The 13623-nt window shown below is 40.7% G+C and overlaps 1 protein-coding gene across 2 annotated transcripts in view; it reads left to right on the top strand.

Annotated features, from left to right (window-relative positions):
• Nucleotides 1–310: 310 nt before the first annotated feature.
• Nucleotides 311–13623, top strand: part of IARS1 (isoleucyl-tRNA synthetase 1) — an 87367-nt gene continuing 74054 nt past the window's right edge. Inside the window, exons 1-6 of one of the 2 annotated variants that reach the window (XM_081934888.1) lie at nucleotides 311–469; nucleotides 2083–2208; nucleotides 2446–2602; nucleotides 5829–5948; nucleotides 6563–6645; nucleotides 10486–10603. In XM_081934888.1, the coding sequence (XP_081791014.1) occupies nucleotides 2090–2208; nucleotides 2446–2602; nucleotides 5829–5948; nucleotides 6563–6645; nucleotides 10486–10603 (597 nt within the window). In that variant the 5' untranslated portion in view covers nucleotides 311–469; nucleotides 2083–2089. The other variant, XM_081934889.1, reaches the window with a different exon arrangement.

A 13623-nucleotide genomic window follows, 5' to 3' on the forward strand; every position in this document is an offset into this window, starting at 1 on the left:
ATGCCCATGTTTATACTTATACCTGCTATCTTGTGCATGTTTGACAAACTAAATAAATAAAAATCAGGACAAAAAAAAAACCAGGATTGTGAAATGATGTAACCAAACGTTCGGAATGTCTCCACGTTCCATTCACCACATTCTACCCGCTAATGCCCGCTCCCCGCATCCTTTCACCCGGCGAGCAAAACGGAAGGAGCAGCCGACGCCTTTCGGTGTGAGGCGCCGTTCGATGCCCTCCTCCTCCTCCTCCTCCTACTAGCTGAGAGAAGTTAACAGTTGCTCGGGGACGGACTGCCCTACCCAATCCGGGGCCGCCTTATTTGCAGCCTATGACGGGAGAGATCGGAGCAGCGGCGAGCGGATAGGTGGTAGATTTCTTTCTCGACTTCCTGTCATGCTTTCTCTTGCTCTGGAGTTGCATCATTTCTAGCCGGTCGCGGGCTGCAGCTGCTGGGCCTAGAAGCAGGTGAGGCCATCGGTGTCTTAACTGGAGGGGCGCTTGAAAGAAGAGAGGAGTGGGCGTGGACGGGGAAAAAGAGTGGGCGGCGGCGGCGGTTTTCTTTATTTTGTGTCGCCTGTTAGGAAAACCCCTTGTCGAAAGGTAGGTTAAGAACTGCTGATGATGAGGATTGTGTTCCGGGGCGCTGGCTCCGGAGTTTATAGAAAAATTCGAACGCTCCTTCATACAGTTTTGAAGAAAAGCTGAACTGTACATTACTTCTTGAGAATCCAATACAGCAATAACCTTCGGCTATCTTAAATCGACTCCTAATTCTATAAATCGTGCAGAATGAAAATCGTGGGAATTAAATTCTGACGCATCCGATCGAGCCAAAGTGGCGCAAGGGTTAATGGATACATGCCTCATCCACGCCCATACACAACATGTCCAATTAAATATTCCGTTAAAATACATACAAAATAATCACCTCTGACCTTGTTCTGTATTGCATTGCATTGCATTGATATTTCTTATATTTAAAATGTGCCCTGTGGTTTCTGAATGCTGTTGTCTCGGTGCAGTGTTTCAGTTGATAGAAATGGGCCAAAAATAAATACTCTGGCATATGCATGGAGTCTGATATTTTAGCAGCCTCCATAGCCCGGTCATTGTTACATTGCTACAGGTGCGGTTCTTTACTGCGGCAGGAGCAGTGAATCACTTAGAGCTGTGCCTGTGTTTTGTTTAGTTTGTTTGCTTTTTTCTTTTCAGGAAGGGAAAAACCTTGCAGAGTAAGCAACGTAGGGATATTTGAGACCAAACCAATATATCTAAAAACTATAATAAAGGAGTGCTGTGAGAAGAATGTCTGCATCATATTTGCTTTGGGGTGCAGTGCTAAAGCCATTGCAAGTGTGCTTTGGCATGCCAAATGATTGCATCTGTTTGGTTTTTCTCCTGCTGATGGTAGTAGTTAAATAAAACAGGAAATTTGTGATACGCTTGGCATTCATCTTGAATCCTTGGTTTATTTGTTTTCTAAGAATTTGGAACATGAAGTCAGCCTTTGGCTTTTGCTTCCCTGGGTGGAGCTCTAGAGCTTCATAGAATCATTAGATGGGCAGAGCATTGCGTGTAGGCAAGCCAAGCTGGAGTGACATACAGCATGCAACAGTACACTTGTTCATTCATAACAAGTACAGATTCTGAATGGAGTGGTGCAAATTTACAATGAATAATGCTGGCTTTGTATTACAGTACCTGCAAAAAGATTGCCAGCACAGTCCTTGTAACATACATACAACACAGCATTGTTGTCTTAAGAACTCACATTTTTTTGTTTATAATATTTCAACATTTAAACATTTAATAATATTAATATTTAATATTAACTGCCAGCTGTATGTTAGCTCATTTTTCCCACTTTGTGAATTGTAGTCCTAAATATTAAAGAGAAAGATAATTAAGCAAACAGTCAATAATTAATTCCATATATAGTAGAACTTATTTCTGACTAGACATGTTATGTGGTGATGCAGCAGTTTTAAATGCAGGTCTGAATTATTGTCAATTTACTTGACATGCAAAAATTATATATAGATATTTTAACTTTTTGAGTACTGCTTTCTTTTGGGTAGAAAGAGGATGATTCAGCAAGTCACAGAGAACATTAACTTTCCAGAGGCAGAAGAAAAAATATTGCAGCTATGGAACACACTTAATTGCTTTCAAGAATGCCTCAAGCAGTCAAAAAACAGACCTAGGTAAGACAATACATTCGTAGGATTTGCATAATTCTTATAAACAAACTACAGTTATTATCCTTATTCACAGAATTTTTCTTTTGAAGCTTCATATCTGAATTTGTGCGCTACAACAATGCAAATACACACACACACACACACACAGAATTAAAAACCAAAATCTTCAGTAATCAAAAAGCTGATTAAAATGTGAAAGATGATGTGATTTTAAATTCTATGCATTTTTTTGTTTCCTAGGTTTACCTTCTATGATGGTCCTCCATTTGCCACAGGGCTTCCGCATTATGGCCACATACTTGCAGGAACCATTAAAGACATAGTAACTAGATTTGCTCATCAAAGCGGGTTTCACGTTGACAGAAGATTTGGTTGGGATTGCCATGGTTTGCCTGTGGTATGTTTAACATCTTTGATTCTATGTATTATTGTTTTGGTTATCTGCTGTCAACTGATTCAAGCTTTGCAACTATACTGATAGAGATCATTGATCCGAGTAGTTTTCATCACAAAAAGAGGGACTTACCAGTATTTTTCGGACTATAAGATGCATCTAGCTTTTGGGGAGGAAAACAAGAAGAAAAAATGCTTCTGCCTCTGCCTCCCAGCAATTTGCCACCTTGCAGCAAACAGCAAACAGCCTGTTCAGTTTCCGCACAGCCTGATTTAGCATGAGCAGCTGATTGGTATTTGGATGTGCCTCCTGCAATACTGCTTATCAGCTGTTCCAGGCTGTGGGGATCGTCGCCGCCCACCACCACTGTTGCCGTCCCTTGCCGCTGCTGCCTATCACTGCCTCTGCACACCCCATTTATGGCCTCCACGTGTCCCATTTTTGGCCTGTTCCAGGTGGCAGGGACAGGCGGCGGCAATTTCCACCACTTGGAATGGGCCGAAAATGGGACACATGGAGGCTGAAAACGGAATGTTAAGAGGCCGAAAATGGGGTGCATCGAGGCGATGGCGATGGGCGGTGGTGATCCCTGCAGCCTGGAACAGCTGATAGGCGATATTCTAGGAGGCAGATCCAATCGCCAATTAGCTGCTCGTGCTAAATCAGGCTGTGCTGAAGCTGACCAGACTGTGTGCTGCAAGGAGGCAAATTGCTGGGAGGCAGAGGCTGAAGGGTGGGGGCTGGTGGGTGGGCGGGGCTTCAGCAACATTCACTGACACACACATTTCCACCCACTTTTTTGGGGGGGTGAGTGGGAAAGTGCGTCTTATACACCGAAAAATATGGTAATTGCCTTGATATCAGTTCAGTCTATAAATTGCAAAGACAATCCAACAAACAGGAACCGGTTCAGTCAGAGTTTGATTCCTCATTCAAATAATAATTTTGCAGTTTGGAAAAAATACATCTTTTAAAGGACTTCTTTGGAATTCGTACTTCAATCGGTTTCTTGAAAAATAACTTCTGAAGGAACAGCTACATCCAATGCTTCATAATTGCGCTTTTATGACTTTGTGGAGTTCTTGGTGCTCTCTGAGCTTGTTTGCAGACATTTAATTACTAGACTGGGTAACATTTTTCACTGCTTTTGTGACCTTAATATTCCTTTACATTACCTTCCTACCCACTATGCCTAGGTGTTACTATCTATGCCCGAGACTTTATCAACTTTCTGCTTACATTTAGGGTAATTTGTAAGGAATTTAGGGAAAGTTCAGGTGAAGGAATCGGAATCCATTCCATCCATGATTTGTATTCTGCTTGTGACTGATCAGTGCTGGATGTAACCATGGACTTGTTCAAATAGTTTGAATATATTCAGAGAAAAAATACACACATACACACACACACACATGCACACACACTAAAGTTGTACATATATCTTCAGATAGTCCTTGCTTAACAATAATTGAAATTGGAATTTGCTGTTGCTAAGTAATATGGTCATAGATGGCAATGCCACATGACTGCCCTTAGCAGCAGCAATCCCACTAGTCCTTATTGTTGTAATTAAGTGAGGATCATGGGACCTCCTTGCAACTTTCTGCCAATTTCCAACAACAAACCATGGGGAAAGTAGCTTGGGGCCTGGATATTTGGCTATATTCCAGACTGCTTATTTCAAATAGAATCTGCCCACCTAATGCATACAGAAGGATATCTGAAGAGAGGGTACCCAGAAGCGAGCTCCGATTGTAGAAGAATTTGGCCTGATCTCTCATTTTGAAACCTTCTAAATACCTGACTGTTCTGGAAGGTCTCTGAAGACCAGTGGAATAACTGCTGAATAAGATACTGCGTGTTGAATATCATATTGTGGGTTGGTGTACCATTATATCTATGGTACTAGATTGAGTTTATTAGTGTTACAGTGTACTGTGTTTGCATTTCTATGTTATTGACTATAGGCAATTTTAAAATTAATCAGATTGAAGTAATATAAATATATTTGTTAATGAATAAAAATAATAATAATAATTTAAATTAATAATTTAATAATCTAGAAACCGTAAACATCAAAACCCATTTCTGGACATTGTTATAATATATTTGTTATTAGAGTGTAAAAATCACGTTTAAAGGTATTTGGATTGCAAAATCAAATGTTACTGATTTTGTAATTATTTCAGCTTTGTAGAACTTTTGTGCAGTCTTAACTTAGCTTAGTCTTTTATAAAAGCTGTGTGCCAGATGGCATGCCTATTTGCAGCCTTACCCCCCCCCCCCAAAAAAAAAGCAGTAAAAACATTTTGTTTCTACTGACTAGGTTTTACTGTCCGCTGGACATCTCTCTCCCTCCCGCTCCCCCTCTCCCTCCCTCTATTAATTCTCTCTGTGACTGTCTATCTCAGTGATGGCGAACCTATAGCACGCATGCCACAAGCGCACTGGCCAGCTGAGTTCACCTTTTTAAAAGCTATTTTTCGCCTTCCCCAGGCTCCAGAGGCTTTATAGGAGCCTGGGGAGGGCGAAAAGAGCCCCCCGCCCCCCCCGGAGGCTTCAGGGACCGTCCGGAGGCTTCCCTGAAGCCTTCAGAACGCTTAAAACCACCCTCCGAGCAAACCAGAAGTGACTTCCGGGTTGCTCTGAGGGTCGTTTTAAGCGTTCCGAAGGCTTCAGGGACCGTCCGGAGGCTTCCCTGAAGCTTTCGGAGCGCTTAAACGACCCTCCGAGCAAACCAGAAGTGACTTCTGGGTTGCTCGGAGGGTGATTTTAAGCGTTCCGAAGGCTTCAGGGACCGTCCGGAGGCTTCCCTGACGCCTTCGGAGCGCTTAAAATGACCCTCCGAGCAACTCGGAAGTCACTTCCGGTTTGCTCGGAGGGTGGTTTTAAGCATTCCGAAGGCTTCAGGGAAGCCTCCGGACGGTCCCTGAAGCCTCCGGAGGGCCTCCGGGGGGGTGGGGGAGGCTCTTTTCGCCCTCCCCAGGCTCCTATAAAGCCTCTGGAGCCTGGGGAGGGCGAAAAAAGCATGTAAAAATGGGGAGGTCGCGCATTGTACGCGCATGCGCACTGGGGGGGGTCGCGCGTTGCATTATGGCTGCGGCACTCCCGCACACGACCCCCCTGCGCTCCCCCCCTTGTTGCACGCGAGCCAAAAAAGGTTCGCCATCGCTGGTCTATCTGATTATTCTATTTTTCATTCAAGAAATCATGCTTTTGATTTCCTTAGGAGTATGAAATTGACAAAGCACTAGGCATCAAAGGACCAGAGGATGTTGCAAAAATGGGGATTGCAGAATATAATCGCAACTGTCGAGGAATTGTGATGAGATATTCTCAAGAATGGAGAGTAAGTAAGAAAAAATGTTGCTGTTTATACTGCTTATTGCAGATTTTTCCTATTCTTTATCCTATTTTAGGTGATTATTAAGTGATAATTGATTAGGAGATTGATTATTTCTGTAGTCCTCCCTGTTTTCAAAAGTGGCTAATTGTAAGCTGCTAAATTTTAAACATTGTACAAGTATGCATGTCTGCATGCGCACATGCACTCACCCACACACATACACAAAGACAGAAACCAAAGACCTCTGGTTGCCTAGAATTATCCAGTTGTTAAAAATCCATGTTCAGTTTCATTTGAGGTCTGATGGGTATTAATTATTATGGCATCATTACTATTTGTAATAGTTTCAGTGGGATAAGAGCATTGGGCACCATTCTGCTCCTCTGTCAAGAATTATGTTGCAATATAGCTGATTCTACAAACACTGCATACCTTGTGAATTTATTTTTTAACATTTCAAAACAAAAGTTGTTCCTGAAAATATTTTTATTTTACCGCCAAAGAAAATAGGTCTCGCCTTTTTTCTTTAACAGAAACAAAAAAATAATAATTAAGCATGCATGCTATGTCCATGCTATGTTGAACTGTGATGTATGTTGTATTTAATGTCTTTTCAGACCAGTGTTACAAGACTTGGGCGGTGGATTGATTTTGACAATGATTATAAAACTCTTTATCCAGAATTCATGGAGTCTGTCTGGTAGGTGTTCTTTAACTTCTTGAATGATTTATGTTGTATTTATGTGCCTTTTAAAGCCAAATTCCTCCATCAGCAATATTCTGGGGCTGATTGCTTGATGGCTTTTCCTTTAAGGGGGAATAGTATTAGTAGACAAGTCCAATTCAAAGTATTGTTGGTCATTACCTATAAAGCTCTATATGGCATAGGGCCAGGTTGCCTATGGAGCCGACTTTGCCCCATTACATCAGTCTATCCCACTCGTTCAGCAGGGAAGGCATGCTGCAGATCGTGTCAATCAGAGAATTCAGACTGGCATGGTCAAGGAAGAGGACCTTTTTTTGCCGCTGCCCTGCTTTGTAGAACATCTTGCCCTCAGATGTGAGAAAAGCCCCAAATCTTTTGGACTTCCGTAAAGGGGTCAAAACATGGCTGTGTGGCCTTCCCTGGGGGACACAGGTGCCCACATAGCCCTGGGGCTATTTGGCCACAAGAGGTCCTCTCCCTGCCTGTATTAACAACTCAGTCTCCTCATCTTGGATATCTCCATCTCTTGCATTTTATAATGTTGTTTTATCTTTTAAAAAATCATCTTAAATTATTTGATTTTCAGTGTTTATTGTATTGATTAAAACAGTGATGGCGAACCTTTTTTACCTTGGGTACCAAAAGCACATGCGCGTGCCCACCCCCATAATTTAATGCTCCCCCGCACCATACCTCCTGCGCACGCACGTGTAAACCCCTCCCCGCTGCCCCGCGTATGCGCGCATGGCTTTTTTGGAGCCTGGGGAGGATGAAAATGGCTTCCCTTGCCCACCCCTCCCCGGAGGTCCTCCGGAGGTCGGAAACAGCCCATTTTCCGACTTACGTTGGGCCCAGTAGGTCCATTTTCCGCCCTCCCTAGGCTCCAGAAGCTTTCTAGGAGCCTGGGGAGAGTGAAAAACAGCCCAACATGCAAACCGGAAGTCCGTTTCCAAATGTGCATTCTGAGTTGACATGGCAACGCCTCAACTGCCCTCAGAAATGCCTCTACATGCCACCTGTGGCACACGTGCCATAGGTTTGCCACCACGAGATTAAATCGTACACCTCTCCTAGAGTCTCTCTGTGAGGGAGATATGGCCGGTTAAGAAGTTTAATATATAAACAAACAAATTACTTGTGATATAAACAAATAAGAAGGCAATGGCAAACCTCCAAAAATGCTGCCAAGAAAACTGCAGAGATAGGCACAAATATCTATAGCTTGTGTGCGTGTCCCCCCTTTGAGTCTGTGTTGATTCCTGCTGCCTGCCTGGACAAGTCCCTTTTTAGTAAGATATTGAAAATGGTTTCTCCTTACTTCATTCCTAGGCCAGTGTCTGGCCCAAATTCACCAACCTTTCTTGGGCCTAAGATGGAACTAGAGGTCACAGTTTCCTCATTTCTAGCCTGGTGCTTTAACTACACTAAACTGGTTCACATATCTCTGTGTTTGTCAGAGTTAGGCAATATTCAGCTTGTTTTTGCAAATCTGACTTTATTCTGGTATTGTTATTATATACTGTATTACAAGTGAGTTCAAATGTTAAAATTGAAAAAAGTTGGTGTGTCATTTCATATTCGTGTACTTGGAGAAAATTCCACAAGAGGGACTAGTTGAATTAAATTCATGCATTGCTACGGGTTCAGTCATTGAGTGTTCTATTATATTATGCTTTTATTGTCACTCGAGTAGCCATTTATTCTTTGGAAAAGGGGACATAAAATCACCTCCATATTTCATAAATGTACCGTATTTTTTGGACTAAATTTACAGGAGGAAAACAAGAAAAAAAGTTTTTGGCCTCAGCGGGTTGCATATTCGCCCTCCCCAGCCCTCAGAAGTACTCTGCACTGCTCCGCATGGCCTGTTTACACCAAAAATGCGCCTGTTTTTGGCCTGCAGAGTGCTTCTGGAGACCTGGGAGGGCGAAAACGTGACTTGCGGAGGGCTTGAGAGCCCAAAAATGGACCTATTTTTGGTGAAAATGGGACACGCAGCACACGCGACACACAGAGGGTTTGGGAGGCCAGAAATGCCCGTATTCGGTCTATAAGACCTATAATTTTCACCCACTTTTAGGTGTGTCTTAAACTCCGAAAAATACAGTATATTGGACTGTGTTGATCATAGTGCTTTGGAGTGGTAATGTACTGCTGCAGAGTATGATTAACAAAATATAAAACGTGTGCTTTTAGGGCAGCATTTTAAATGCAAATAGCATTAAACAGTAGGAGGCTTATCTGGATTACAACAGGCATGGAAAGGGGATTTAATTTCTCCAGCTATAGTCCTAAAGGGGGGGACGACCCCAATCAACCACATTTTGAGTTTGGAGGATCTCTATTTTTGGAGCATTACACGAGGAGAAGAAACAGTCGAATTACCTTTCTATGGTTGGCAATCACCATCATCATTATCAGCTCTGTCTATTAAATAAAATCTGAATAATACATGCAAAGAAATGTTTAATGCTTATTAAAAGCAGTTTATGCAGATTCTTTTATCATTTTTATGTGCGTCACCAATAAAAGCCACATTTCCAGCTTACCTCACATAGTTTTAAACTGGAGGCCTATCAACAATGTGCTGTGCTGCCTTAAATTTGGCCAGGTTATCTTTAGTACTAATTCATTCTAGGGTGGCTGCAGAGGGCAGGTGAGAATATGCTTTTCTATTTAAGAAGAACAAGGCGAAAGAAGAAAAAGTAGCAGAAAACAAATTATAAGGGTGAAATGAAAGTTGAGATATGGAGGGCAAAGCAACAATTTTGCAAAGGGATGTGATAGGACCGAGATATGAAGAAAATTGAAATAGGCATGGACTTGACAACACTTCTATCCAAGGCTACAGAATTAGGTCAGAAGAATGAGGAAAAGCGTTTACTTTTGAAAACAACAATGGCACTTTTTCTTAAGATAACAGAACTGACATAAAAACAAAATTCTTCCTGACCATAGCAGCAGTCATGTAATTGTAAGATGAGAAATGTTGCTGTGATACCTGGTTCATAGCACTTGTACTTTCATTTAAGATATTTGAAAATTAAGATATTAAACCTGTGTTAAATATATATACAGTACTACACTTTCTTCCAAAATTCTGGGTAGCATGCATTAACACACCATTCCCCCATAGCTTTTCCCCATAAGAATCTTGTGAAATCATTTGTGCTGAGATGATGGCCTGAACCAAAGTAACAACCAATCACATGACCAACTGACCAAACTGACACACAGGACATTTATAAGCTAAGGAGAATAGGACAGGAAAATCCTGCTGATGGTGTTACCTAGTCTGGTAACAAAATGTTTAGAAACTAAATTGAAACAAGCTAGGAGAACAAACCGCTGCCATAATCTAGTGCAGGCTGTCAAACTGGCGGCCCGCGGGCTAAATGCACCATGCACAGGCCACGCCCACCAAGCTCCACAAAGGGGAGAAGTGTTGCATTAAGTCACGTGATGGCAACGTGACGCCGCAAGTTTGACATCCCTGCTCTTTAGAATTTCCATGGCTGACCTGGATGCACAAGGTCCAATGCTGTCTCTACTATACTAACCTGGCTCTTATATACCCAATATCATGTTTGTTCTTTCTTGAAAAATATGATACTGAAGATACCGTATGCGTGTATGTATGTATACACACACTTCTCTGAAGATACTGAATTGAAAGATGCAGTTTTAAAGAAAATCTTCACATTAAATCTGTTGAGAAAGAGACTTTTTCTTGGAAGAGATTATGTATTTGTCTTCTATATGTTCTCTATTATTTCTTTTAAGCTGACAAGTCTCGTTCTATTTTTGAATATTTCTATTATGTTCTTTTTGTAGGTGGGTTTTCAAACAGCTGTATGACAAAGGATTGGTATACCGAGGAGTTAAGGTTATGCCATTCTCAACTGCATGTAATACACCTCTTTCCAACTTTGAGTCTCACCAGAATTATAAGGTACAGTGCTTTATATCTTGGATGGAACTATATAGTGGCAAAGTCACATAATTTTGAAAATATTCAATAGCCTTGTAAGGACAGAGAGTATATTCATTCCTATTTAATAGACTTGTAAAAGCATTGCAAGTGACAACTGACTGTTTGAAGGTACTTCAACATACCAGACCACCTTCTTTAGACTTTTGATGTCTACGTTTGAGAGAGCTAAGGTAGATAAACCATCAGGGCCCTCCTTCTGTTGGGTAAGCAGTAGTGAAACAAAATTTAATCAGTTTAATCTTAGGTGAGCTGTGGTTTGAGATTCTAAACTAGGGTCTGCCAATTGTGTACTGACCTAAAGACTGTTTCAAACTATTCCAGCTATTCATTTGATGTAAAGCCTTTATACTTTCGCATATTCTGAATTCTGGTTTCTTAATAAATTGCTTTTATTTGTTTTGTTCATTAGGTCATATCTGTTGGGGTTTTATTGTGATTTAAAGAACCTTTAATTAAGCTAAAGGTATTGCTAGCAGTCTTGTATGTGAGAACCATTGTGCTTGTGGCAACTGCCATTGTATCTGACTTTTTTAAAAATAATAATAAAAATTTAATGGGAATACAGATATGGTATATTCAAACCAAAATACCAATGTTTAGCTACATCTTTATTTAAAACAATGCCTCAGGGTCCCTTACCGACCCCAGAGGCCTTATTAGAAAACATTAATAACACTGCTGCAGTCCAGTGATTTGTTTAGAAGTATGCCTATTCATTTATGAAGAGAGAAAGAGAAATACAAGGTGAACAGAAAGAGTATAACAAGCGAAAACAGGTGCTAGGAAACAAGCTTTACAACTGTGGTTGTGAGAAGCTACCTGTCATGACAGCCATTTTGTGAATCTCCTCATGGTAGCTATAAATATCTAGCTTTCTTCACATGGAAGTTGTCTACAAATATTCATAATATGCCTATCTGGAACTTCAAGGACTGATTGTAAGCATTACTCATTCAGTTCTGCTGTAACTTCAAATAGTCACTGAACAAGTGGTCAGTAAGCGAGGACTGTGTACCGACCAAAGTTTGTTTAATATAAGACTTCCTGTGAACTGTTCCTAGATGCCTCAAGTGCTTGAACTGAATATCTTAAGCATTTTCCCCCCAATTAATTTTGGGAGGAAAAAAGAAATCTTTTATTTGCTTAAAAAAAGATGCTCAACATCTTCTGACATACCCATCTCCAGCCTCTGGAAGGCTTTTCTTGTAATAACTGGAGAATAGGCAGAGTGTCCAACTAATCCAGCAAATCCTGGAGAGAAAAAAGGAAAAAAAAAGGGAAGAAAGGGCTCACCTGATTGCTGCCAGGTTTTTCTTCTGTGAAATAGCAAAATGACTTATTCAACAAGCTTGTGATGTCTTTGACCTTCCCAAAATGAGTTATTCAATGCCGTTTTCTTTTCTTAAAATAGCTTTCGTTGGAATGCAATGTGCACAAATGACTATTGTCTTATTTTGGCACACACTGTGTTTTTGAAAACTGGCTTATTTTGGAAGGAGACATGCAAAGAGAAAAATACTGTAGCTCATAGACATTGCTACAAAAGTGGCATTTATTGTGCAGTGGACCCAACAAATGCCCAACTATATTTGGTGTTTCTTAACTCAAACAAGGTGGCTGGCAGCTTACAGCATTGCTGAGAAGCGCATGCAATTGAAAATCATATAACAACCAGAAAAGTGTATTGGCGCCTTGGTTGTTGATTTTGCTTTGAGCTCACCGAAACCTCTTAAGGAAACCCTCAACTCTGCCATGAATAGCTTCAGTTTCCAATAAATATTACTCAAAGTTAACATATAGAGAGCTAGTTTGGCATAGTGCTTAAGGCAAGGTAGAAATCAGGAGATGTGAGTTCTAGTCCTGCATAGGCATAAAAGCCAGATGAGTGACTTTGGAGCTAGTCACTCTCATCCCAACTCACTTCACAGGGTTATTGTGGGGAAAATAGGAGGAAGGGGGACTAATAGGTATATTCCCTGCCTTGAGTTAGTTATAAAATCAAGGCGACATTAAAAAAAATGTATATCCAGAATCAGGAAGAATCAGCAAGATTCAAATGAGAAAAGGATTTCTTCATTTTTTTTAAGTGTAGAAGAAGGGATTTCGGCAACAGCTGCCTATCTGACAGTTCAAGGTGACTCTGAGCAGCCAGCCTGAGAACTGCAGCTTGCAAGCCTGAGACACGTCACAGCTGCTTAAAGGAGTTAGAGACAAGTGATAGATTTGCATTTGGTATGCAATGAAACATTTTTGCCCTTGTAAAGCTCTAGTACTTATATTTTGGCCACAGTTAAGATCTGGTATAAATGATAGAGATGCTGGACAAATTTGGCTTTTGGGCCAAATGATTTTTCTCTGCCAATTTTACTTGTTGGCAGATTTTAGTTTGAAGAATTTTAAATTATTGTGATTAAATAGATATTAAATTATCTTTTAGGAGAAACATGCACTTGATTACTTTGTTTTGCATTAGAGCAAGGATAACAGAAAACACATGTAGTTTGCAAAAGGGGAACATTGTTGCTTTTGTAATAAATTTATTCCCTTATTTATATACCACATACTTTGAAACACTTGAGTCAGATTATAAGAAAAGAAGGAAATACAAATATATAAACAACTAACATATATATATACAACTAAGAACAAAAATCTATAAGAAAGGCCTACCACATAAGATTTCAAATATTGTTATTCTAGCTAATCTTGTGGCAAGAAATAGGAAAGGAGTATTTCTTAATTATTTTGTTGATCTATTATGGGATTTATGGGACAAAAAAACCCGCTGGATTTATAGCTCAAGTTGGGAATTTAAAAATAAAAATAAAATGTGTGAAAGAAAGGTATTAGAAAAGTTAGAAGACTCTCAAAACAAGAATTTGGGGTTTTATTAGATCTTGGTATATGGCAGCGATGGCGAACCTTTTTTGGCTCGCGTGCCATAAGTGGGGGGAGCGCAGGGGGGGTCGTTTGCAGGC

This window comes from Natrix helvetica, assembly GCF_964273705.1.
Source record: "Natrix helvetica genome assembly, chromosome: 1".
Classification (NCBI taxonomy): Eukaryota; Metazoa; Chordata; class Lepidosauria; order Squamata; family Natricidae; genus Natrix; species Natrix helvetica.